A 25,141-nucleotide genomic window follows, 5' to 3' on the forward strand; every position below is an offset into this window, starting at 1 on the left:
GATCTCTGCAGTAGTCTGGGAACCAGTCTCTTATTGAGCTGCACGTAGCCTCATGGTGCCATTTTTTACGGTGTGGCTCCGATCTCAGGGCCAGCCATCTAGAAGCGGGTTTGTGTGTGTGTGTGTGTGTGTGTGTGTGTGTGTGTGTGTGTGTGTGTGTGTGTGTGTGTCCGCACTAATCAAACCACTGGACAAGGACAGATTTCTTGCACACACTGCCTGTAGGCCAAGAAAGTTCCTCCCTGGACTTTTTCACATGTTTTATTTTTTAAATATCAAACGTATTTTATGATGGCATTGGCGGTCGGATCGGACTGAGACCTTGCCCAAACATGGAGATGACTGACAGAGCAGCTACACCCAAATATGGCGTGTGTCATGCTGACCGTGACTGCATGACATCAGACCCAAATAAACTGTGTCGTCCTGACGTAATGACTCAAACAAATCATATAAGGATCCATATAAGGTCCTCCACGTCAACCATGACCTAACATGCTCCATATACACCGTATATGGAGTTCCGGGTTGACCATTATGTCCGAATATGGAGTGCATTAAGTCGCTCACTAACCTCTTGAGTAACCATGGCGACATAACGTGGTTAACCCTAGATGATATGAAATCCCAATGCCAAACGTGAAATGCATGTTTGGCATATAGCCCCTGTCAAATGCACATATATGGAGATCAACATACACTGATGTCATACACAACATAAACCAAATGCACATGGAGATCAACATGCGCTGATGTCATGAATTTGGAGGCCAGTCTGATATCATAGTGACGTCAAAGTGATGTCAAAGTGATGTCAAAGTGATGTCAAAGTGATGACATGAACATCGAGGCACCCCAGCTTATAACCAGACAGCACAAAGCGCAATATCATCCACACACGTTTCACTTTAAGAGCCCTCAAGGCTTCGCCAGGTGGTAAACTAGTCGAGCAGAGATCAAAAGGCAAACCAAGTCGAAAAGACATATTCGCTGATAGCCCCAAACGTGCATTTGTTAACCATATTTCCTTGATGTGTACGGTGTGTCAAGCCAGATTGCACAGACAATATTTGCAGCTAGTCACAATAAGTGGAACATTTAAGCTTTTATTCCCCTGACAAGAGACGATACGAGGATAAAAAACATGCCTCTGAGGCTGGACATCAAGAGGAGGCTGACAGCCCGGTCGGACCGGGTGAAGAGTCTGGACCTTCACCCCACTGAACCATGGATGCTGGCCAGTCTGTACAATGGCAGTGTTTGTGTCTGGAACCACGAAACACAGATGCTGGTGAAGACATTTGAGGTGTGTGACTACCCAGTCAGAACATCCAAGTTTGTGGCCAGGAAGAACTGGGTTATTACTGGAGCGGATGATATGCAGATCTGTGTATTCAACTACAGCAACCTGGAGCGAGTTAATATGTTCGAAGCCCACTCTGATTACATTCGCAGCATCGCTATTCACCCCACCCAGCCGTACATCCTCACTGGCAGCGATGACAAGTTGATCAAGCTGTGGGACTGGGAGAAGAGGTGGACTTGCAGCCAGGTGTTTGAGGGTCATACTCACTTTGTCATGCATATCGTCATCAACCCCAATGATAGCAACCAGTTTGCCAGTGCCTCCCTGGACTGCACCATTAAGGTTTGGCAGCTGGGCTCCTCGTCTCCTAACTTCACCTTGGAGGGACACAACAAAGGCGTGAACTGCATCGACTACTACAGCGGTGGAGACAAGCCTTACCTCATATCAGGAGCAGATGACTGCCTAGTCAAGATCTGGGACTACCAGAACAAGACATGTGTTCACACCCTGGAGGGCCATGTCCATAATCTCTCCTGTGTGAACTTCCACCCAGATCTGCCCATCATCATCACCGGGTCAGAGGATGGTACCGTACGTATCTGGGACTCCAGCACATACCGTCTAGAGAACACACTCAACTACGGCATGGAGAGTGTGTGGTGCATTTGTGCCTTGAGGGGCTCCAACAATGTGGCCCTGGGCTATGATGAAGGCAGCATTGTCATCATGTTGGGTCGGGAGGAACCAGCCATGTCCATGGACACCAACGGAAAGATAATCTGGGCCAAACACAGCAAATTGCAGCAGGCCAATCTGAAGGCCATGGGAGACATGGATATCAAGGATGGAGAGAGACTTGAGCTGGCGTTCAAAGACATGGGCAGCTGTGAGAACCTCCCCCAGACCATCCAGCACAACCCCAATGGAAGGTTTGTGGTGGTATGTGGAGATGGCGAGTTCATCATCTACACTGCCATGGCTTTGAGGAACAAGAGCTTTGGTTCAGCAATGGAGTTTGTGTGGGCACATGACTCATCTCATTATGCCATTAGGGAAAGTAACGGTGTAGTCAGAATATTCAAAGACTTTAAAGAAGAGAAATATTTCAAGCCAGACTTTGGAGCAGAAGGTATCTATGGTGGCTTCCTGCTTGGGGTGAGATCCGTGAATGGCCTAGCATTTTATGACTGGGAGAACACAGTACTGGTCCGTCGAATTGAGATCCAACCGAAGCACATCTTCTGGTCGGACTCAGGGGAGCTGGTGTGCATCGCTACTGAGGAGTGCTTCTTCATCCTACGCTACCTGGTAGACAAAGTGGCCTCACAGGAGACCAACAAAGGAGTCACAGAGGATGGGCTCGAGGGTGCCTTCGAGGTGCAGGGAGAGATCCACGAGATTGTAAAAACAGGCTTGTGGGTGGGTGACTGCTTCATCTACACCAGTTCCATCAACAGGCTCAACTACTTTGTTGGAGGAGAGATCGTCACCATTGCTCACCTGGATAAGACAATGTACCTGCTGGGTTACATCCCCAAGGATGACCGGCTATACATGGGAGATAAGGAGCTGAACATTGTCAGCTACTCCCTACTGGTATCCGTCCTGGAGTACCAGACCGCCATCATGAGGAGGGACTTTGGCATGGCTGAAAAGGTCCTACCAACAATCCCCAAGGAGCAGAGGACCAGGGTGTCCCACTTCCTGGAGAAACAGGGTTTCAAGCAGCAGGCGCTGGCTGCATCCACAGACCCAGAACACAGGTTTGAGCTGGCTCTGAACCTGGGAGAGCTGAAGATAGCCCACCAGCTGGCTGCAGAGGCTGAGTCTGAGCAGAAGTGGAAACAGCTGGCAGAGATGGCCATCACTAAGTCCCAGTTTGGTCTGGCACAGGAGTGTCTCCACCACGCCCATGACTATGGAGGCCTGCTGCTACTTGCCACAGCCTCCGGCAACGCTGCCTTGGTTGGCAAGCTGGCCGAGGGCGCTGAGAGGGACGGAAAGAACAATGTGGCCTTCATGACATACTTCCTGCAGGGGAAACTGGACCAGTGTCTGGAGCTGCTGATAAGGACCAATCGGCTGCCAGAGGCTGCCTTCCTGGCTCGAACCTACCTGCCCAGCCAGGTGTCCCGTGTGGTCAAACTGTGGAGGCAGAACCTGGCCAAAGTCAACCAGAAGGCGGCTGAATCACTAGCCGACCCCACAGAATATGAGAACCTGTTCCCTGGGCTGAAGGAGGCCTTCGCAGCCGAGTGTTTCCTCAGAGAGACCTACTTGGGCACCTCCAGTTCTGCCAAAGACTACCCTCTTGTCACACTTAACGAAGAGAAGAATATTATTAAAGAGGCCCAAGGATATGAGCCAACAGGGACCTATCTCCTCCCAGTCAACAAGCAGTCAGAGGACAGTGAGGAGTCATCCCCGGCGACCAAAGCGATGGCGGAAGAGAACATTTAAGCTTTTAAATATTACATTATAAAACATTTTAAAAGGTTTTAAGTCTAGTTGTTAGTGGGCTTGATCTCCATTTAGAGAAATCCCAGTTATTCTTCTCACTATTATTTATTAGTGGGCTTGATCTTCACATTTGGAGAGAGCTCTGTCATGTTCTCACTATTGTTTTCTCTCTGTTTTGTTTGGGGCTGATCTCGCAAACCACTGGACAATGCTAGATTTGTTGTGCATGCTGCCAGTAGGCCAAGGAAGAACCTCCACATATGTTTTTTAAAACAGGTTCTGTAGCATCTAAAAATGGGTCTGTGTATCTGGGACTAATCTTGCAAACCACTGGAACAATCAGTGCAAGATTTCTTGTGCACACTGTCAAAAGGAAGTAACTTCCCCCAAACTTGTTTTACATTTTAAAAATGTTTAACTTTACCTGTTAAAGTTTAACTTTAGTTACAATATAATTAAGTCAATGTTGTTTGGATTGGGCTGAAACCTTGCTCAAACAATGCATATTTGGGCATAACTGGCCACATTAAGTTGTTTTTTTTTAAAGAAACTTTGTAATTTGGTATTTGTGTGATATGAAGAGAGGAACTAGACATTATCATTATTATCTGTGGTCATTTGATAAAGATTATGCTTCAAATTTGAAAAGTACTGAACTAAACAAGAGGATCAGCTCTGATAGATCTAAAACATATTGTAAGTAAAGATAACATTTTAAATAGTAAAATTGAAGATCGCAGAAGCCAATTACATGAGAGGAGAAAACACCATTGAAAATCAATCCAGTGGTTTATTCCGTGAGAATATTCTGAGGTTACACAGGAAATACAGTACATCTGCAAGCACAGTTATAGCCCACTGTTATCTTGGAGATACTCCCATATCATCAGGTCAGATTTCACAGTCCATTTTATTATATTGACAGTATTACACAAAAATGGCAAAGGACTAAATTAAATTAAAAAACGAAATTAAAGAAAACAAAAACATATATCTATGAAATATATATGAAACACAGTCCCCTATGAAGTTCTGGATGAGTTGCCTGGCAGGATTTCCAGTGCTTACACTAAAACCAAAAAATATTTTACCTTTTGTAACTACGTATCTCTGTGAGAGTAGTATTTACACACTGGCATACCTGAAGAATATGATTATGTCCAGGACAAGGTTGGAGCCAAAAATTGACATGAGAATTTGTCCCTGTCCACCACTATAGTCAAAAAGAGACAGACATGGACCACCTAGAGATGATGCGTCAATGTAGTCAGTTACTGGGAAGTCAGAGGTCAAGTAATTCCACAGAAAATGTGTAATTAGAATCTCAAGAAGGGGAGTTCTCATGTTATCATGGTTAGGAAATGTGCCCATGTAATGGCATGTGTCACTCACATAATAAATTACAAATCAGTTAACAGAGTTAATATGAGTTTAGAAGTTTGGATAAAGTAAGAGAACAGATTAAGATTAACCATGGGATAGGAATAGATCAGTGTTTCTCAACCTTTTTTGAGATCTGGACCACTACTAGCATATCTCAAGTATTTTTTATAATAATATTAACATTAATGATCTTAAAGCCTTAGATCAGTTGTAGATCAGATGTTTTCGGCGTGCGATACCACAGGAAATTATATCAAGCCCAACAGTTAATTTCATTTGTGTGGGCCACGTAGTCACACCGGCTCATGACAGCAGTTTGTTTGGGTTCTTTTGAGTCTGACGACACGGCTTGTTTGGGTCATGTTGTCAGTCATGTTGTCAGTTAGCATGACTCACGCCATATTTGGGTGTAGTTGCAATGGGAACTCTAATATGGTTATGTCTGAGTCATAGTGAACTCTATATATGGTTATGTCTGGGTCTGCCGGCTGGCCAGCACACCCGCCCACCCACAAGCCGATTCTAATATAGGATAGAAAATACATTTTCAGCCAATTAGGAGAGTACCGATTTATCAGCTTTATAACGTTACAGTTTAAAATGTGTCTGCTCATTTATTTGTGTCATTACTTCCAATTTCACTTGTTTACCCTGTATCCTGTATGGGTTCTCTATCCTGATTGTATGAAATTGGTATCCCAACCTGAAAAAGCATTTTCTGTTTATGAAAGAGCTGGAGACTTCTGTTAATGAACAAGCACTCTAAATAGCAACGATTACGATCAGAATATAGAGATCAGATTAGCCCTAGCATTAGCCATAACATAAATGCCCAAAACCCCATATAGGGAGATAAATTACCTATTCAATCCCGACCTTAAATTACCTATTCAATCCCAACCTCGCCCTATTTGGAGATCCCCAAATATGGAGACAACCGACCTACCCAAGTCTGACATCAGAGACTCTCTCCTAGAATTCTATATATGGAGATAATGGACACGCCCAGCTCTGACATCAGAGACCCCCTCCTGGAGCCCCATATACGGAGCTAACCGAAACATCCAAGACTGACATCATAGACCCTATCTTTGGGCATGACTGACATCGCTTGCTCCATATATGGATATGACTGACATCACCGTAATGACACCAGCACCGCAGTCAATGACATAAAAGGCAACGGAATCCCTAGGTTAGTTCAGATCCAGCTGCAATAGCCAGACATCAAATACCCCTAGCTGGCCTTACAACCCAGATTATCATGTCCCACAGATTCGTTCCCACTGATTCTCCCTCTCCCTAGACTGCCAAGGGGCATATCAGTTTAATTCCTGCTTGGATACCATCACAGCGGGTCTTGGGTCAGGTCTAAACAACCAGTCGAGTATTAGGTATTTTATAGAGCATATATCACTTATTTTAACAAAATTATATCACTTAACCTACCTTAAAAAAAGTTTAAAAAAAAGAATTGGTTTCAAAAATTTTCCAGTGCATTTTATTATGTTTGCTCAGACATTCATCAGAAACAGACATAGTTTATGAGAAACCGGTCACATACTAGTAGATATAAATAAAACAGTTCTTGATCATCATTTAAGATCACTTTTAATGCTTGACAGTTTCGTGAAACCATAGCATATTAAGCTTTCATTCTTTTGAGAATTCAGCTGCTGATGACCAACCACCACATGGCTCGCTTCATCCCTGAAGATTAACTTTTAAAGTCCCACTGAGCTATGCTGCTTTGAAACAGAGCTTTGAAGATGTTGGAGGAAGATAGTCAAATGAAACCATTGGCATGAGTTGCTGCGACAGTTTTGATGCTGAAGAATCCTCAGTCCCTCTCACTTGATACCAACAGTTCACTCACTGCCACATAAGTCACAATGATTGTACCAGGTGTTTCCATGGGGACAGAGACAGCTAAGCTTGACACATATGAAGGGGACATCGGTGGAGTGCTAGATAGACTGTTAGCAGGGGCTGTGTATCGCAGTGAGGAAGGCTGTAGAAACCGTCTGAGCTGAGCAACTGCTTGCATGTGTGCTTGTTTCCCTGTAGTGGTTTCTTCTCCATTCACATAGCTTTGACTTTGATTTGCTTCATCTTCATCTGCTTCTTCTCAATCTTCTTCTGATCACGTCGCTGGGCAGCTTCCTACAATGAAAAGGTGGCAAAAAACAGGTGTAAAAAGACTGGACATAATGAAAATGCATGAGTGCGCTCTTTAATGTTGATGCATGCTGCCTGGTGTTTTTAGTGTGCAGTGTTTTCCAAGTATTTCAGCAACCAGACCTCCAGACGACGTTGTCTGTCAGGATCCTCCTCGTTCATGATCCTCTCCTTCTCAGCCCTCTTCTTCTCCTCCCTCCGGGTCTGAGCTGCCTCCTGGCGCTGAGCATGAGTCTGCTTCAGGAAGTTCTCCTCCACACGGGCACGGTTCCTGTCAGCCTTCTGTTTGCCCTGGAATAAGGACAATGGAGAATGGCACCGATGTGACACAGTACATCAAGTAGGGAAGGAAACTAGATTTAAAAAAAGAGAGCCTGAGCAACTACAAGTACGGAAGTCCCTGGGAGCGATTCTCAGTTGGGTGCAGTATGGGAAAGCTGAACGCAGGATTGCTAGCTTACCTCTCTATTCAGGCGAAGCTTCTTGACTTTGTCAATGCTGTAGATCACCATGTTCATGAGAGGGAGGAGACTGTCCATGTCTTTGGGAGAGGTGTTGCCCATGCCAGGCACTGGATACACAGCACACAATAAATACATTATTTATATAACATGAGATATGATAAAGTGCAATAGATACTGAATGATGTTTACCATTAAATGTAAACAGCAGCGTCTTCTTGGTCTCAGGCAGCTTTAAGGGCTGACCCTCCCTATAAAAAAGGCAAATTCAGAGTTTATGAATATAATATTATTACTTGTACTTAAGTAAATCTATAAGAGAAATACTTACTCTTGCATAACTTTTGGACCAGAAAATTGGTCCGAGAAATGGATGGACTCAATCTTGTCAGCATGGTTGGTAATAAAATGTACCATCTAAAAGACAGAAACCAGTTTAAGAGAAAAGGTTCGAATGAGAGGGCACCGTGAAAGGGTAGCATGAAATGTTTATGACCCAAACAAAATAGCATAGCGACATATTTGTATATATGAGGTTATGTAGAGGAAGGTAGTGCACGCACATCCGTGGCCCAGGTGCAAGACAAGCAGAAGTATCACAAAAGAACAGGACATATACATATATTTTTACAATGGCCTCTTTTGCCTCGACTCTCTACATGTCTCACCTTGCTGTCCATCACGCCATCAGTGACCTCACCCATCTCCGTCAGAATCGACAGAGACTCCGGAAGGCCATACTTGGCCCCAGACTTCGGTTTGTCACCGCAGAACTCACTCTATATGATAAATAAAAAATTATAAAAAATATAAGATTATAAACAGAGGAACAATATGAATACATTTTCCAGACACTAAAATAATTAGAGAGTTCTATCAAAATTATTTAAAAAAGGCTGTTATCGCAGGCTTATAGGAAGCATTTCTTGCGAATTATAAAAGCATCAGCAAAATGTAATGAAAAATAACTTCAAAAAGGTCCACAATGATCGTCTGTAATACATGGCCAAACCTGTGAATAGACATTAATATGTAATGATGTGTCGTTATGGTCTCAGGATTGCGTTAATTTTATTATGGTGCTGGTGGTGTATAGGATATTTACCAAGTCCTGCATCTCCTTCTGAAGTCTGGCCATGGCCTTTTTGGTGCCCACAGCAAACACAAATGTGTCCATATCCTCATCGTTTAGAGTCACTTTGATTTGCTACAGAGAGATGGGAGGCATGTTACTAAGTAAGAAAACTGATTCATAAATGTCACAATATAAACAAACAAACTGTCAATATGTACATCTGCACCATAATGAATATACATGCATATAAATACATAATGGGTTAATTAAAGCTGACTTATGGGACATACCACTTGATCACCGGCTGGCCTCATCATCCTGGCCAAAACATTCAGCAGGTCCTGCCTCTTGAGGAACTGGAACAGAGCCGAGGAAGAATTCTGTTAAAACTACTTCCAATGACGCAGACATGCCTCTATGTATGTGTAAATAACTTAATCCCAACACACACCTTCAATTGAATCAGCATGCCTTCGCAGCATACACGACCGGAACACCACAGATTGTAGATGTGTTCATTTTCCTGGTTCAACTTCCCAGTGCTCACAGCATCTTTACTTGTGCCATCATCACCTAATGACATAAATGCAAGTTCATAACAAGAAAACTAAATATTTCCTCCACTGGCTGATTAACTTAAGGAAGAACAAATAAATAAAACCATTATGATGAATATGGCCATTACACAAAGACAAAGCAGAATACTACGGTCAACACAAATTTGTGTTGCAAGCCAAACGAGAGCAGTACAAACACTCACCCACTAGTGCAAAATTGCTCTCTAGGAGCTCTCTGTGGGAGTTGAACCAGGCATGAGCGAGGCGGCTGTTCTTGTTCTTGCCAATAATGTAGTTCATGATGTAGGCCAGGAGGCCTGTCACCATCAGGATCTCCATGTAGTAGCTCTCCCAGCTGTTCTGCAAATGAGCAGGCACCTGCAGGGAAACCACTGGGTGTCATCACTACGGCAATAGGCCTGTCACAATTATTACATAATCGTCAGAATTGTTTGCATTCATCTATATAAATAAATGTATTGAAATATAGCAAAAATAGCCAATCTACAAGATGAAAATGTGTCACAATGCAATGCGTTGTAAGCTTGTAGATTGGCCATTTCCGCAAGGAATAAGATTATAAAATTTGTTTTGACCATTTATTATGATTATTGGTACCAGGCATTGTCATTTGTGTATACTTAAGTTATTAAGTTGTTTAAAAAGCCTAAAAAGGCAAACAGAAATGTCATTTTTATTTACTTACCAATGCCAATTAAACACAATTAAACTCGCCAATCAAAATTATTTGTATGACAACTAATCGTCAACTAAAATGTCATGAACGTCAGCCCTATTAACTGCAACTGACTTTATCAACATGATTTACCGTCAATGAGCAATTACATGATTTGAGCTGAAAGTAGCTACAGTAGCTGGAAGCAAGAATTTGAAATGTGTTGTAGTTGAGCCATTGTAGCAACATTTTGAGGAAGTTGCCTGAAACATATTACTGCGCTGCACTACTCCGTGGTAGCTATCCAAATTAAGTGCAGATGCATTGCATAGTCTAGACTAGAGTCTAGACAACTCTAGACTATGAATCTGCACAGGATAGCCGAGTGTTAAACAGCTAAAGTATCAGAGAAATAGTTTAGCCACTTAGTTACTTAAGCAATAAGCCAGGCTCACCGTGTGGATTATGAGGGGGTCCTTAAAAGAAGGGTTTGTCTTATCCATGCCTTCGATCCCCTCAAACTCCTCTTGATCATACTTGCTGTATATATCTTGTTCCTGGAGAAAGACAATATATTTGATTTAGCCTTGGTGCATTTATGAAATGTTACTTACACATTTAAAATAAAAAAACAATCTTAAGCGGTAAATATTTTGTGCTCAGATGTGTGACCATTAACAGTACAGACAGTGCCATGTTGTATACCTGCGTCTCTGCGTCTTCAAAGCCATCCTGTCCATCCTCCAGCTCCACTGTTGCTTCGTCTTCATCTTCGTCCTCCTCGGGCTGTGACGAGGGGCCGGCGCGTGGCGGAGGAGCGGTTTCAGCTTCGGCCACGGTATCCTCGTTCATGTCCTCGAACTCAGCAAAGTCGTTGTCGTCAAAGTCAGCAATGTCCTCCCCATCGTCAAAGTCATCGTTGTAGCGGCCACTGGAGACAGGGAGCACCAGGAGGAGTAGAAGGGTGGGCAGCAGGAGGAGGTAAACACTCCGCATGTCTGCACCTACACCGGCATGGGGCAGTAGAGAAAATAGTTGTGGAAGCAGATGAGTAAATAAGGCTGGTTTTAGAAGTGGAGGGACAAATAGGCCTAATGAAACCCTATTAAAATGATCTGTGAAAACATCGCCCAAAGAGACATCAGGCCATATCTACCCATTTGTAAATGTTGCAGGCTTGAGGCTTAAATGCTGTAAATGTAACAATTTCCAGTACCTTTAGAAACGATTATGCCATTCTAGAACTTCCAGAACATCATGTTAGGACGTCACGTTAGACCCCAAGTGAGAAAGCGTTCCCAAAAGACCTATAGGCTCGCTTTGTGTTTGAATTTCAAGCAATGGGGAGAACAACACATGCCCTGTTGTATTGCCAGAATTAAATATGACCCAGAAAGATATGGATTCTGTAAAACCTCACCATCATTAACACATTTCTAAAATCCTAGTCATAGCTAGAATAACCAGGTGAACTGCAGTATTACAACTTGTGTCTTTTTATACGGCCATACTTATACAGCTTGCGATGTTACCCAGACCAATGGTTGATGCAGTAACTAGGTTGTCAAGTGAATGAATACACTGTCTGACAGCAGATGATAATTGTCTAAATCAGGGGTTATCAATGTTTTTCAGGCCAAAGACCCCCCTAATTGAGAGAGAGAGAGATGAAGCAGGGACCCCCACTACATATTGTAGAAAATTGTGTTGCAGATTAAACGTTTTCATAGATAGATGACTTGTTTGACAGCACTGTCATCAGTGTATGTTGGATACATGTTAATGTGTATTTTCAGACCCTTTACCACTTAAACCGCCAATACTTAGTAAACTTGACCTTTCACTCTAAACTTTTGTTCACCCTCTACACCAATTCAAAAACCTCCTGCCAAAAATAGCTGATCTACAAGCTCACTGTGTGCTTGTAGATCTACTATTTTCGGCTAATGTTCCCATCAGAATGGGTTCAGGTGGTTAGTGTAAAATTAAAAAGTCCCCCTGTCGTACCCGTAACACTGAGGACCCCCTGGGAGTCACGGACCCCCTGTTGAAGACCCCTGAGTACTAAACGTTGGGGATATATGACACGACGTGGTAAGCAAGTCCCTTTAACATAAAACCACTCGTCCCATCCCCCAACATTGGCTAATAAGAAGATCTGGCTCAAGCAACATGCTAGCTAACATTAGCCTACGTAGCATGGAAGGACTTAGCTAAACCAACCAACCAACCAGGCTGCAGAACAACAGCAACTAACAGCCTCGTTTTTGCTCGTACGCCGTCCAGATCCTCACCATGACTAATCACACAAGTCTGTTAACAACTTACCGGTGGAAGGTTTCTGTGACAACAACAAACTGGACGTTTATCTGGGTTCTGCTCGGTTCTACTTGATTCAACGTCCACCACCAAGCGCCGCGATGAAGATTTGACAGCGTAGTTTCTCAGTGTTGCCACATATTGCGAGAGAAATAAGCAACTAGGTCTATGAAAACAAGCCCAAAAGAAGCGACCACGTGAGCGTCGGATATTTGAAAATAGCCGATACCCAAAATAAGAAACAAGCCCAAAAAAACGCAACCCGTAAACTACCGATATTTACAAGCAACTTTACAGAAAAGGAAGCCCAAAGTCACTTATAATACGCGGACATGGCAACGCTGTGTAGTTTACCCACAAATCTGTGCGGTGTGTTTGGTTTGGTTCCACCCATGGTTCCACCCTTTGGTTCCGCTTGTTTTCTGCATGGCTTTCTGGGAGTGGAATACATTTGCACGTTGCAAATCCGGTCTAAGCCAGATACGGAAATGGTCTGTGTACGTGCATGAATGTGTATGTGGAAATTACCGGATACAATTAGGCTGCCTCTAGAATGGATCAGGGGCCAGTTGCACCACCTCACACTAAGTTCAAACTTAGCCTAGTTATAGCTTAAATGGCTTTTAAAAAAGCCATTTAAGCTATAATAGCCGGGAAAGTATCTGTGGCATTTTTAGATTTCTTTGGCTATTCAAAAATAGGAGATATATATATAGATCTGCTATTTTTTGTTTTTTATGTGAAAATGTGTGCAAATCTTTAAATATATATCTACATTTTAAAAATATATATTCAAAGATTTGCACTCATTTTCACGATTTTTCAAAAAAATAGTGGATCTACAAGCTCACAATGCATCATGCCATGCATTGTGAGCTTGTAGATCTGTTATTTTAAAAAGATTTTTATACATTTTAAAAGTTGTGAAATGGGACAAGTTCTGCATAATGAGTACTTTCTACTTTTGGTATTTTAAGTACATTTTGATATCAAAACTTTTGTATTTTTATTCAGGTACATTTTGAATTCCGGACTTCCAGAGTATTTCTACATTGCAGTATTGATACTTTTACTTAAGTAAAACATTTGAGTACTTTTTCCACCACTGATACTGTGTGTGACAGTAGATAATGAATGTAAAAAAAAAAAGAAAAACTTACATTGTGATTGAGATTGACACTGAAACTGTAGTTTAATACTGTATTCCCTGGCCTGAACTATGAATACGTTTAACATAAATCTATCAAATTACAGTAGGCCGTTTAATTTCAGGAGCATCTTTTAGGCTTTTAGCCCCTGTGACCTCTACAGAGAGGGGGAAGGTCACAGATGGGTAGGGACAGGGCATCTGGTATTGTCTTCTGTTGTCATTAGACAACAGTGTTGTAAATCAGTAGTGTTGTCACTCACAACACTGCTTGTTTCTCAATTGCTGACGCTGCTGAAGGGCAACACAAAAAGCAACGGAATAATCAGGAAAATAAAGTTTTGAAGTTGGACAACCTGAATAAAGAGGAGTTTTAGAGCTGTAAGAAGAAACCAGACAGATCTAAAATGAATATAATGGCTATTAAAACAAAAAGTCAGAGAACATTTGGGGCTTGCAGTTTACCTTTAATTCATATCATACATTATTTGTTTGTGTGTCACAAAGTTGTCCCGACATTTTCTAAAACCAAAAATAAATGATTTGTAGCCAGAGGTTTACTTTGTGGTGCAGTACTCCTTCTTCACCGCTAGTGGTGTTGTTCTTTGTTACCACCAGTGTTGCCACTTCCACTTATTATAAGCGACTTTGGGCTTATTTTTCTGTGAAGTTTGCTTGTAAATATTGTTGGTAGTTGTGGGTTGCGTTTTTTTGGGCTTGTCTCACAATTTAAAATGTATTTTAACCAGTGGTTCTCAAATACTTTTATGTCATGGACCCCCAAATTAATATGTATTTGTCCCTAACCCCCATCTGAAAATTGAAAAGTGTTGTGCCCAGGTGAGCATTTGTGTTGTTAGAATTTTTCTTAATCTTCAAAATATTCCACATTTTATTTCAAGATTTTTTTTTTAATGGCAGATCTACAAGCTCACATCGGCTATTTCAATTTCATGTATGCTCATAAATAAATGGCAGTGTAGTTGCTTTATTTGGGGCTTGTTTTCCTAGACCTGGTTGCTTATTTCTCTCAAAAATATGGCAACACTGGAGTCAGCCAGCCAGTAGCCACCCACTCCGTCTTTCAGTCACAGTTGCAGTGGTTAATGGAGCCTCTGGCCAGAACAACAACAACAAACTTGTAGTGAACCCTGAAATAGTGTTTAGACGCCAGGAAAGAAACGTAGACAGTTCGAGGTTCGGAATGAACTGCGACCTGAACAACGAACACACACTCTGGTTCATCTACAGAGGGAACGCTAACGTTACGTGACTGATAGCTGGGATGCTAATAATTAGCACCAGCAGCGAGCAATAAACAAACACTACAGTCTGTAACCCAGGAACGATCTGTTGCGTGGTTTGCATGGACGTCCACATAGATTTGTTTTATCTCGAAACTTGGCCCAGAGACGGTAGTTTGCTAGTTAGGTAGGTAGGTTAGTCGTTCTATACACTGCATAATAAGTTGTTAGCTCGCTTGCTAACTGGTCAACTGGACAACGACCTGTGTCGTTCTTCTCCTGGTCTTCGAGGAGGATGTCGCTCCACGGCAAAAGAAAAGAGATCTACAAGTACGAGGCTCCATGGACGGTGTATGCCATGAACTGGAGCGTCCGGCCCGACAAGCGCTTCCGCCTGGCGCTGGGCAGCTTTGTGGAGGAGTATAACAACAAGGTAAGGGATGAGCAGTGGTGGAAAAAGTACTCACTTAAAACAAAAACAATAAACTCAAGTAGAAGTATCAATACTGCAATGTAGAAATACTCTGTTACAAGTAAACGTCTGTAATTCAAAATTTACTTGAGTAAATGTACAGAAGTATTGGTAATCAAAATGTATTTAAAGCACCAAAAGTAAAAGTACTCATTGTTCATGTAATTGTAGTGGAGTAAAAGTACAACATTTTCCTATGAGGTGTAGTGGGGTAGAAGTAAAAGTATTAAATTGTAAATACTGAAGAAAAATACCTCAAAATTGTCATTCATTCATTTAGCCAGGGACCTACCCCTGTTCACTTAGGCTTTCACCGTATCTAGATTACACATTACTACTATGGGTTTGTGAAGGATGAAGTGCAGCTAATGTTGGTAGTTATACTGAGGCTACATGGTGGCTTGCCTCTGGTAATAATCAAACGTTTGTCTTGTTTTGAATTAATGCAGATTTTCCCCCCTTTGCAGGTTCAGCTTGTGGGTCTGGAGGAGGAGAGTTCAGAGTTCATCTGTAGGAATACATTTGACCATCCTTACCCTACTACCAAGATAATGTGGATTCCAGATACTAAGGGAGTCTACCCAGATCTACTCGCCACTAGTGGGGACTACCTGCGCATCTGGAGGGTATGCTGTTTCTACAAAACTTAGCCCATGCCTATTGCTTTACTTTTAAGGTAGCAGACTCTGTCCAATCATATCTCTTGAATCATGTTTTCAAAAAATTTGCCACTCAGGTCAGTGACACAGAAACACGTCTAGAATGCCTGCTGAATAACAACAAGAACTCAGACTTCTGTGCTCCCCTAACCTCCTTTGACTGGAATGAAGTCGATCCCAATCTACTGGGTAAGAGAATTGCTGTGTGATTTAGATTCCTAAACTATTTGTCAGTGTGTTCTGCAGCATTGACAATGAGATCGTTGTAGTGATATTTTTGATTATTGGGAGACAAGTGACAGGTTAATTTGTTGCACTCTGCAGGCACTTCCAGCATCGACACCACCTGTACCATCTGGGGGCTTGAGACGGGCCAGGTTTTGGGACGGGTCAACCTGGTCTCTGGGCATGTCAAGACCCAGCTCATTGCACATGACAAAGAGGTGGGTGCGTATTTGCCTGTATGAGTCCAAGAGAGAAATTGTGTGCGAGCGCAGCCTATTTCTCAGTGTCAGTGTTTCCAGAAATAAGTATAATGGCTGTGTGACTGGGTGGAGATGCACGTCCAGACCATAAGATATTATTAAATGGTGTCTATGTCTATATTTTTTTGATTTACTGTAGGTGTATGACATAGCCTTCAGCCGTGCCGGTGGTGGTCGGGACATGTTCGCATCCGTTGGCGCCGACGGTTCTGTCCGCATGTTTGATCTGCGGCACCTGGAACACAGCACCATCATCTATGAAGACCCCCAGCACCACCCGCTCCTCCGCCTCTGCTGGAACAAACAGGACCCCAACTACCTGGCCACAATGGCCATGGATGGCATGGAGGTCAGTGTACTTTGTGCTGTAACGGATCGTTTCAGTCTTCTTATTTTCAGCTTTTCCTTATGTCTGTGTTTGTTGTTTTTACATAAAATGTGCACATACTGTATGTCAGGTGGTAATCCTGGATGTACGCGTGCCCTGCACGCCTGTGGCCCGGCTCAACAACCATCGTGCCTGCGTCAACGGCATTGCCTGGGCACCCCACTCCTCTTGTCATATATGTACTGCAGGTAAGGCCAAACCCTTCAGTGTGACCTGGGTTTATCTTTATATTCTTTAATGCCTGCTCCCCGCATGTCAAATATTGACCCTCGATGACAACTCTGGGTTGTGTGTACTCTTATTTCTTCACTCAGCTGATGACCACCAGGCACTAATTTGGGACATACAGCAGATGCCACGAGCCATTGAAGACCCCATCCTGGCTTACACTGCTGAGGGGGAGATCAACAACGTTCAGTGGGCATCCACGCAGCCTGACTGGATCGCCATTTGCTACAACAACTGCCTGGAGATCCTGCGTGTCTGAAGCCATGGGTACTTGGTCGAAGAGGCGGCAGAATTCTACTTGAGACTTTGGACTTAATTTTTCAAGTGTGAGTGGTGGTCCTCAACCCACTGCTTTCAAGACAAGGCCGTGGCAACGAGGGACCCTTTCTTGACTCTTTTGGAGTATCCCACGCCCTACTACTCAATATCTTGGTTTACATTTTTTCAAGTCTTGATTCAGTCGTACCTCTGTCACTTGTATTTGATGCTGTTATTTATTGTTTTGCTTACAAGGTAGTGTTCAATATCTGCACAGCAGCTATCAAGTGCATCAGTGCTTTGAACTCTGAGCAAATGACAATGAAAGTTACTTGGTGTGATTTCCTATCTTAGCCAGCCATGAGATTATTGAGGATGGTTTTTGATATTGTGTGCACAGAGTTGTTTGATGTAAGTCACAAGGGTTGATAAATCAGTGTGGTGGAAGATGACCGCTCTAACATTCAGGAATATATTTCTGTAGTTATATTGTGACTACATGCTATTCTAATGGTGATATGAATATCAATACCTTATAGTCTCTGTGTCCCTGTTGACCATTTGGAGCTTTAGATATGTTTTCAGAATCAATCTCCCAAATGGGTGTATTCAGGCTAAACCTCATAAGTTTTGACCTAGCCTCGCGAGCCATTCTCCCACGCGCGAGTGTTGCTCCTTCCTTTTGCCCTGGAAAGTAGTGTGCGTCCAGGCTAGTTTTGACCTGTCCAATTTTGAGGATTATGTAATGACTGGATTTAGATTTTCATTACAGTTGTGCTTGTTTTGATGTGGTCAGGTAGGCCTGTCCCAGATCCCAGAACCAACCAGCACCGGATCATTCAGCCTTAAGCTCCTTAACCACTTCAAACCTGGCCCTCCTATCTTTATAGGCGAAAACTTTGAAAGTAAATAAATTAGGACTTAAACGGTTAATGGCTTTCAACTCCCCCTTTTTTGAGTAGATGGTGCATAGAATGGTTTATGTTTTCAAGATCATGTGAGGAGTGAGTTATGGACTGGATTGCAAGAGTGAAACTGTTTTGTTTTCTCCTGACCTTTTGTCTGCCTCTTTTTATTCTTGTGTCTAAAACCTAATTTATGCTTCATCGCATGACAGTAAATCAGTTATTTTCATTGAGCAACACTGTTGTGTGACAAAGCATAAATTAGGATGAAAGGTCAATACCTTGTAGCATGCCAATACAAGGGGAAATGTACATACATATAAATATATTAACTAAGATATTGGTAATACAAGTGTTCATGTTGTAGCTTTTTTTCATAAAGTTTGTATTATCCAATTTGCTCTACTAATAAATTGTATTCCTCCATCTCCAAGGAAGTAACAGAATTGTATTGGTGCATCATCGTTATTTAAAATGTTTTAAGGTGTTGTCTACCCTGTTGAATGAGTAGCCCCCATGGCCAGGCTCTTTAGAACAGGGGGATCCAACCGTGTTGAGTGAGAGCTACTTGAGATACAAAATATGGGGAGCTAATTGTTTGATAAACATACAATGTAAATGTAACAATACTGAAAATTATATATTTCTGCCTACTTAATCTACCCATACATTTATGTTAATGTCCCTATTCATATTAATACGATCTATTCATTATTAACATCTCAATCTCTGCCTAGTCATTGTCTATTATGTTGTGGTGACATACAGTATGTCTCCACATTCCGAGCTACTGTGATGTGTTGGAGACCAGTAAAGAAACATGCTGTGTGCGTATTTGTGCTCGATAGAAAGGGGTTGCCCAGAGTTGAACTGAGGGCCTCTTAATCTGCAGTTAAATGCTCTGCCACTGAGCTACGTATATCCCATGTCACTGAAGCTGGTCCCCCACGGTCAGTCATAAAGATATCAGCAAATGTTTGTAGCAGGTCCCTGCTTACAGTGTGCTTCCGTGACTAAAACTCTCCACAAGTCCAATTTCATAAACAACACGTTGACAATATACTGTACCTTGTTCACCATGTCAGAAATCAACAAGTGCACATTTTGAAGTTATAAATACTCTTTAATCTAAAAAAAAATTACAGTTACAAATATGTGCTCCAAGAAACCATTTACAGAATTATAAATGTGTAAAAAGGAGTTACATTCACCTGATGGGTGTTAGAGTGAAAAACGTCTTGTCAGAGGGAGCCTGTAAGAGGGGCATCATGTGCCATCCACACCATTTGCCACTCAGTGTAGGCTAGGCTTCCCAAAAGTAATTAGAACTAATTCCAAGCCAATGGTAAAAAGACAATACTAATCTTAACATTATGTTGGGAGGGAGACGTGGCCCATTATCTATTGTTGGTATTACACATTAACCCTCTCAATGGCATACATTAACATTAAAAACATTCCAGACACATTTCCAACTGAAACAAAACTAATGACATACTCTGGTGTAGCAGCACAGATATCATTGCTGTTAAATAGAAACCTTGTATTTCCAAAACCATTACGGTTCAGGAAATGGAAAAAGATTATCGAATGAACTTATTATTTAGTCACAAGATTGTCAAAACTTATCTGGTTCAAAAATACTGGTATCAAAAATAGCAACATTGCTTCATTTTGCACTGTGAGCTTGTAGATCTGTTATTTGTGCTCCTTTTTGTTCGTCATTGTCATACAACAAAGTGTGACAATATAAAACAGGGCAATCATTTAATAATAAAAAAAAACAGGGAACAAATGAAATATGGAGCTACACGGTTTCTGCCCGACAGCAACGATATTGGGAATCATACAAAGCAGTAGTGGCCCAGACCACACTGTTAGTAATTGCTTTGCATGGCTAAATGTAGACTACTACAACTACTAGTTCAACTAACTATGAGGTCCTTCTGGTCTGCTCAATTCTGTACATGGTAATGGCTTATCTTGTTCCAATGACAATAATGTCACTCAACATCAAACTATCAGAATAAAGCCTGATTTATACTATTACTCTACAGTTGTTTTCGGCAAACGACACGGTCGTACGACAAAGTATAAATTAGTCTTGAGAATTATGAGATTGGTCAATACTGTCATGGAACTGAGCCATCGTCATTCACAGTGTGTCATACTGTACCGGTATGGTAGATTCCTTGTGATTCTTTTTTTGTTAAACAAAAACAACAACAGAGTGACATCTATAATCTCATATCTATTACATTTAGTCACTTCGTGTAACCTTTACATTTATTACATTGGCAAAAACTCTGTCTAAATGTGCAATTCATCTATAATGTGAATGTAGATATTAATTCCTCACTCGTGAAAGGAACTTAGTATGGCCATCCCTGACAAGAAAAACACCTGGAATTAGATTGTTATACTTTTAATATCCAGTGATTGTGCTTATTGTCAACACATTTATCAGGGCATTCCTTCTTAGTCAGGTGACATTAATCTCTTCAGTGGACAGGCCATAGAGATGTGGGGGGCACTGGGGGCCAAAGGAGTACAGAACCACAGCAGCCTGTGTGAGAGAAGGCACCGTGAGTGGATCTGTATGAAAGGAGGAGGCATTCCATTGAACGTCCCCATGTGTGCTGTGGAAGCACACACACTGTAGCAGCATCTTAAAGGTTTAGGGAGGATTTTATGGGAACTATTAGCACTCAGGGAATCAGGATGCTCATTGCACTACACGCCATCATACAGTATACGCTGCTGTCCCAACCTGTGAGATGGAGCTGTATTGTAAATGACCAGGCTTTTGGGTGGATGGTGGTGGTGATGGTGGTTCTAACTGCCTGGTAAGTTGGGGTCAGAGACATGCCTCTGGATCTCCTGTGCCTCTGTGGACATATCCAGGTTCTCAGGGAGGGAGGGGAACCATTGGCTGCCACACAGCAGTCCAGAATCCCCTTGGGCACCAGAGCAAGACAGCTGAGGAGGTGTGAGGCCCACAGACTGCATATGAGGAGGATCGGCCTTTGGGGACATGGACATAGTGTCATCGGAGACCACAGTCAAATGGATCCCACTGGACAACGAGTCCTTGGACTTGTGCCTGGATTCGGAGTCTGGGCTCTGCAAGGAGAGATTGGGAAAGTCAAATACACACTTACTGTGGGTCTCATGAAACTTGCCCCATACACATCAATTAATTTGCATCGCAAAACCACATTGTCAAAAGTCAAAGGGGTGGAAAACCAACACCAGTACTCACCTGTAGTGGTGAGTAAGTGCAGTCAGTCTGTTCAGGTGAGATGGGAGGTTCAGTGTGGATTACGGGTGCTCCTGTGTCATACAGCATGGCTGTGTGGGGTGGGTCAGTGATGGAGGACACAGCACTGTATGCAGGAGGCACCGGGGGCATCTGCCTCTGGAGGAGCTGCAGGATCATGTTGATGTCTGCCGTCATTCGAGTCTCTAGTCTGGCCAAGATCAAGGAGACAGCGAATAAAACAGAATGAAAACAAGATATTAAGACAAGCAGCATTTTCTTGCATCATTTTTACTGCAGTAAATTATTCACAAAAATCTTAAATTCAAGTAAAGTAAGTAAAGACCAACGGTGTGCACAATCTTAATTTGTTTTTATACACGTATTAATGATGAATCCCACTCGTTTGTAAATCAGATGTATATGCCTGTTTAACACCATAAAAGGCACCCACCGAAGATATGCAAATTATGGTCACACTGGCAGAAATGGCAAGCACACTGGGGGAGATGTTCAACTCAAATGAGTCTTGTGTTTTGCCTTGTGCTTCTTTTGCACTACCTTTTCCCATCATCACCTGCTACTTTTATTTCTTCTTCAAATTGTTGTATATGGTGCACACAAGCGCGTGGTGCTCACTCACTCACTCAGTTGTTATCATCCGCCAATACTTCTCTCGCTTTCTCTCTGTTTCTTTTTCTCACTCTCTCGCTCTCCGAATCAAGGTCTCTTCTCACACTGTGCGGGTACATCTTTGTACCAGAGGAACGTGTTGTGCACTTTCTTATAGCTCTAATAGTTGTGCAACAACTGGTTCCTGAAATGGGCACCATCGAATGACACCGTGGGTCGAGCACCCACCGGCAAAATCATAAATTGGCGCCCTTGCACTCACTCACTCACCCACTCACTCTCTCTCTCTCTTTTTCTCTCTTTTAGCAGCAGGAATGCAAATAAAAGTAAACACACATGATCAGATCATACAGAGCATTTGTCATTATTTTACTCTTGTTCCCTCCCCTCCTCTTTATTTCTCATTCTTCCCTCCTCTCTACAGTGTCCACACCCCTCCTAGTTGATATGTGAAGAGATCAGGAAGGAGTGACTACACAGCCTGGAGCTGCATACTGGTCATTCAGCAAATAAAACAAAACACCTAGTGTGAAAATACAATGGGGTCAGGGGGTATAGCTCAGTGGTAGAGCATTTGACTGCAGATCAAGAGGTCCCTGATTCAATTCCGGGTGCCCCCTTCTATGATATTAGCATACAAAATGAATCTTTTCAAAATAGCAGACCTATACATTCTATCGTCTTTCAGTCAATTACCCAGAAATATAATGTTCAAAAACAGGAACTTTTCCGATACCTACATACAGACAGTGTTAAGAAGGGCACTACAATCTAGACAACCGAAGTGTTTAATTCTGAGAAGCAGCTTTTCGTAGAGCTGTTGGGCAACTCCATAAGTTCTTTCTATCTAGCATGCTCAGTGAATACAACTCTACAAGCTCTTTAATTTATATTTTTATTATTCAAATGTGGAAGAGAGAACTCTGTGTAGACTAGAAATAAGGGATCATGAACGTAGTTTGCCAGAATGCTAAAACCCTGAGTGTGTGTCATTCAACTCAAGATCTTGCACGGAGCTCACATATCTCCCTCTCAATACATACATACATTCATTGTTTTTGAACATGGATTTTTTTTGGATTGGTTTAAAATATACAGGCATACACAGACCTGTGTGACATATGTACCAGTGTGACACTTTCTGTATACCTATTTATTACTTTATTTTTATTATGTATAATTCCTGAGTCACTTACCTGCTTGAATATGTGAGTCTATGAGCAGAATTGTATTGATTTGTGTTATTTTGTCTGTTAATGTAATAACAAAATCAACTAGAAAAAGTGCTCCTCGGAGCACAGCTCTCCGCTGTTGGGAATGTTGGGAATGTTCTATCTGTATAAGTGTCCTATCCGTCCTGTCTGTATAAGTGTCCTATCCCTCCTGTCTGTATAAGTGTCCTATCCGTCCTGTCTATGTAAGTGTCCTATCCGTCCTGTCTGTGTAAGTGTCCTATCCGTCCTGTCTGTGTAAGTGTCCTATCCAATTGTTACAGTATCCGCCATTTCTCAACCATTTCGTGACTGTTCCTGTCTTACCTCACTCTTACCAGACTTGTGTTGGGAATGTTGGGAATGTTCTAATTCTTATGTTCTAACTGTCCTATCCATCCTGTCTGTATAAGTGTCCGATCCGTCCTGTCTGTATAACTGTCCTATACGTCTGTATAAGTGTCCTATCCGTCTTGTCTGTATAAGTGTCCTATCCGTCCTGTCTATGTAAGTGTCCTATCCCTCCTGTCTGTGTAAGTGTCCTATCCCTCCTGTCTGTATAAGTGTCCTATCCGTCCTGTCTGTATACTGTAAGTGTCCTATCCGTCCTGTCTGTATACTGTAAGTGTCCTATCCGTCCTGTCTGTGTAAGTGTCATATCCCTCCTGTCTATGTAAGTGTCCTATCCGTCCTGTCTGTGTAAGTGTTCTATCCGTCCTGTCTGTATAAGTGTCCTATCCGTCCTGTCTGTATAAGTGTCCTATCCGTCCTGTCTGTATAAGTGTCCTATCCGTCCTGTCTGTATAAGTGTCCTATCCGTCCTGTCTGTGTACTGTAAGTGTCCTATCCGTCTGTGTAAGTGTCATATCCCTCCTGTCTATATAAGTGTCCTATCTGTCCTATCTGCCAATTATGTATCAGCCATGCAGCCATTTCGTGATGGTTCCTGTCTTACCTCACTTTGACAGTGGCAAAGACACTGTCAAAGTGACGCCATGTATTTATACAGTATTTCACCGTATTGTCACGTGTCACGTGAGGCTTGACCAATCGGTGTGTCATATTTAGAAAGTGAAAACAATACTCTCCTGCGGAGAGTAATAAACATACTGTATGTAAAAAGAAAACAGCAGACCTGTTCAACTGGGACTGTAACAGTTCCAGTCTGGATTCCAGCTGGCTGGGTCTGTCCTCTGTGCAGGGAGGGGGGTGATAGGGGGCCCTAATGGATGAAGACTGTCTCTGTCTCTCTGAGAACTGGCTGGGTCTGCGATCTGGCCAGTAGCCATACGGTCCTGACATGTTGCTGGGGCCTGCTGCAAGTCACAGAGAAGACAAAGTAGAGTAATTTAAGGCATCATGTTTATTAAAGACATGTAATTTATTTGAAAATGTTGTGCGTCCATATACAGTGAGCCTTTACTAGAATATGGGAGACCCCCACTTTCTGGGGACGGTCCCATGCCTGACGAGGGTCCACTGGGTGGCTGAGGGTTGACCACTGCTGGGGGATAAGGTCGCGTGTCACCACTGGTGGGACAAACTGCTCCCCTGCAGTGGCCGATGGGCTTCGTTTCATCCTCACTGGACTGGGAACAGATGCTGGCACTGCTGCAGAAGTCCTCCCAGTGGGAGCCTGTTGCAGTGCCTCGGTGATTCCCCAGTGGACAAGACTGGTCGGGGTATGAGTCCTCATGGTCCATACCATCTACGGCCAATGGCCAGGGAATAATAGAGTGGGGATTTGACACAGTAAAAAATGTATTCTTTCAGAAGTGGGGAAAAACCTTTAGTGTCACAATGAACCCCTAATTCACAAGAGAACACGACGATG

General features: G+C 42.6%; 4 protein-coding genes across 7 annotated transcripts in view; 2 read left to right on the forward strand and 2 right to left on the reverse strand.

Moving 5' to 3' along the window:
* Nucleotides 1-1,144: 1,144 nt before the first annotated feature.
* Nucleotides 1,145-3,769, forward strand: LOC311054704 (coatomer subunit beta'-like; the record flags this gene model as incomplete). Its single annotated transcript, XM_084070708.1, has 1 exon — nucleotides 1,145-3,769. The coding sequence occupies one exon, from the start codon at nucleotides 1,145-1,147 to the stop codon at nucleotides 3,767-3,769; it is 2,625 nt and encodes an 874-aa protein (XP_083926834.1).
* A 2,857-nt stretch (nucleotides 3,770-6,626) lies between these two features.
* Nucleotides 6,627-12,584, reverse strand: ccdc47 (coiled-coil domain containing 47). Its single transcript, XM_084071458.1, has 13 exons — nucleotides 12,428-12,584; nucleotides 10,805-11,103; nucleotides 10,555-10,656; nucleotides 9,627-9,801; nucleotides 9,318-9,439; nucleotides 9,157-9,222; nucleotides 8,897-8,998; nucleotides 8,460-8,570; nucleotides 8,123-8,208; nucleotides 7,984-8,042; nucleotides 7,792-7,901; nucleotides 7,454-7,621; nucleotides 6,627-7,315 (listed from the first exon to the last, which is right to left on the reverse strand). The coding sequence occupies exons 2-13, from the start codon at nucleotides 11,093-11,095 to the stop codon at nucleotides 7,235-7,237; spliced, it is 1,473 nt and encodes a 490-aa protein (XP_083927584.1). The 5' UTR covers nucleotides 11,096-11,103; nucleotides 12,428-12,584; the 3' UTR covers nucleotides 6,627-7,234.
* A 2,075-nt stretch (nucleotides 12,585-14,659) lies between these two features.
* dcaf7 (ddb1 and cul4 associated factor 7) lies at nucleotides 14,660-18,650 on the forward strand. Its single transcript, XM_084071478.1, has 7 exons — nucleotides 14,660-15,242; nucleotides 15,749-15,907; nucleotides 16,018-16,129; nucleotides 16,265-16,383; nucleotides 16,565-16,774; nucleotides 16,884-17,001; nucleotides 17,128-18,650. Exons 1-7 carry the CDS (start codon nucleotides 15,105-15,107, stop codon nucleotides 17,298-17,300), a joined length of 1,029 nt encoding a protein of 342 aa, XP_083927604.1. The 5' UTR covers nucleotides 14,660-15,104; the 3' UTR covers nucleotides 17,301-18,650.
* A 669-nt stretch (nucleotides 18,651-19,319) lies between these two features.
* Nucleotides 19,320-25,141, reverse strand: part of kcnh6a (potassium voltage-gated channel, subfamily H (eag-related), member 6a) — a 28,818-nt gene continuing 22,996 nt past the window's right edge. For 3 of the 4 annotated variants that reach the window (XM_084071453.1, XM_084071451.1, XM_084071450.1), the window contains 4 exons: nucleotides 24,731-25,015; nucleotides 24,443-24,623; nucleotides 21,467-21,674; nucleotides 19,320-21,327 (listed from right to left, as the gene is read on the reverse strand). In XM_084071453.1, coding sequence (XP_083927579.1) covers nucleotides 21,040-21,327; nucleotides 21,467-21,674; nucleotides 24,443-24,623; nucleotides 24,731-25,015 — 962 coding nt within the window. In that variant the 3' untranslated portion in view covers nucleotides 19,320-21,039. The remainder of the gene's footprint in view (nucleotides 21,328-21,466; nucleotides 21,675-24,442; nucleotides 24,624-24,730; nucleotides 25,016-25,141) is intronic. The other variant, XM_084071452.1, reaches the window with a different exon arrangement.

Source organism: Gymnoscopelus microlampas (assembly GCF_963454915.1).
Source record: "Gymnoscopelus microlampas genome assembly, chromosome: 11".
NCBI classification, from domain to species: Eukaryota; Metazoa; Chordata; class Actinopteri; order Myctophiformes; family Myctophidae; genus Gymnoscopelus; species Gymnoscopelus microlampas.

Excerpts from the sequence above, each read along its gene's own strand:
- ccdc47 (XM_084071458.1), bottom strand. The coding sequence starts at position 11,095 with ATGCGGAGTGTTTACCTCCTCCTGCTGCCCACCCTTCTACTCCTCCTG. Across the intron at positions 9,223-9,317 it reads GCATGCTGATTCAATTGAAG|TTCCTCAAGAGGCAGGACCT; the intron begins GTGTGTGTTGGG and ends GCTCTGTTCCAG. Across the intron at positions 7,316-7,453 it reads ACAGACAACGTCGTCTGGAG|GAAGCTGCCCAGCGACGTGA; the intron begins GTCTGGTTGCTG and ends TTTTCATTGTAG.
- dcaf7 (XM_084071478.1), top strand. The coding sequence starts at position 15,105 with ATGTCGCTCCACGGCAAAAGAAAAGAGATCTACAAGTACGAGGCTCCA. Across the intron at positions 15,908-16,017 it reads ACTACCTGCGCATCTGGAGG|GTCAGTGACACAGAAACACG; the intron begins GTATGCTGTTTC and ends TTTGCCACTCAG. Across the intron at positions 16,775-16,883 it reads TGGCCATGGATGGCATGGAG|GTGGTAATCCTGGATGTACG; the intron begins GTCAGTGTACTT and ends ACTGTATGTCAG.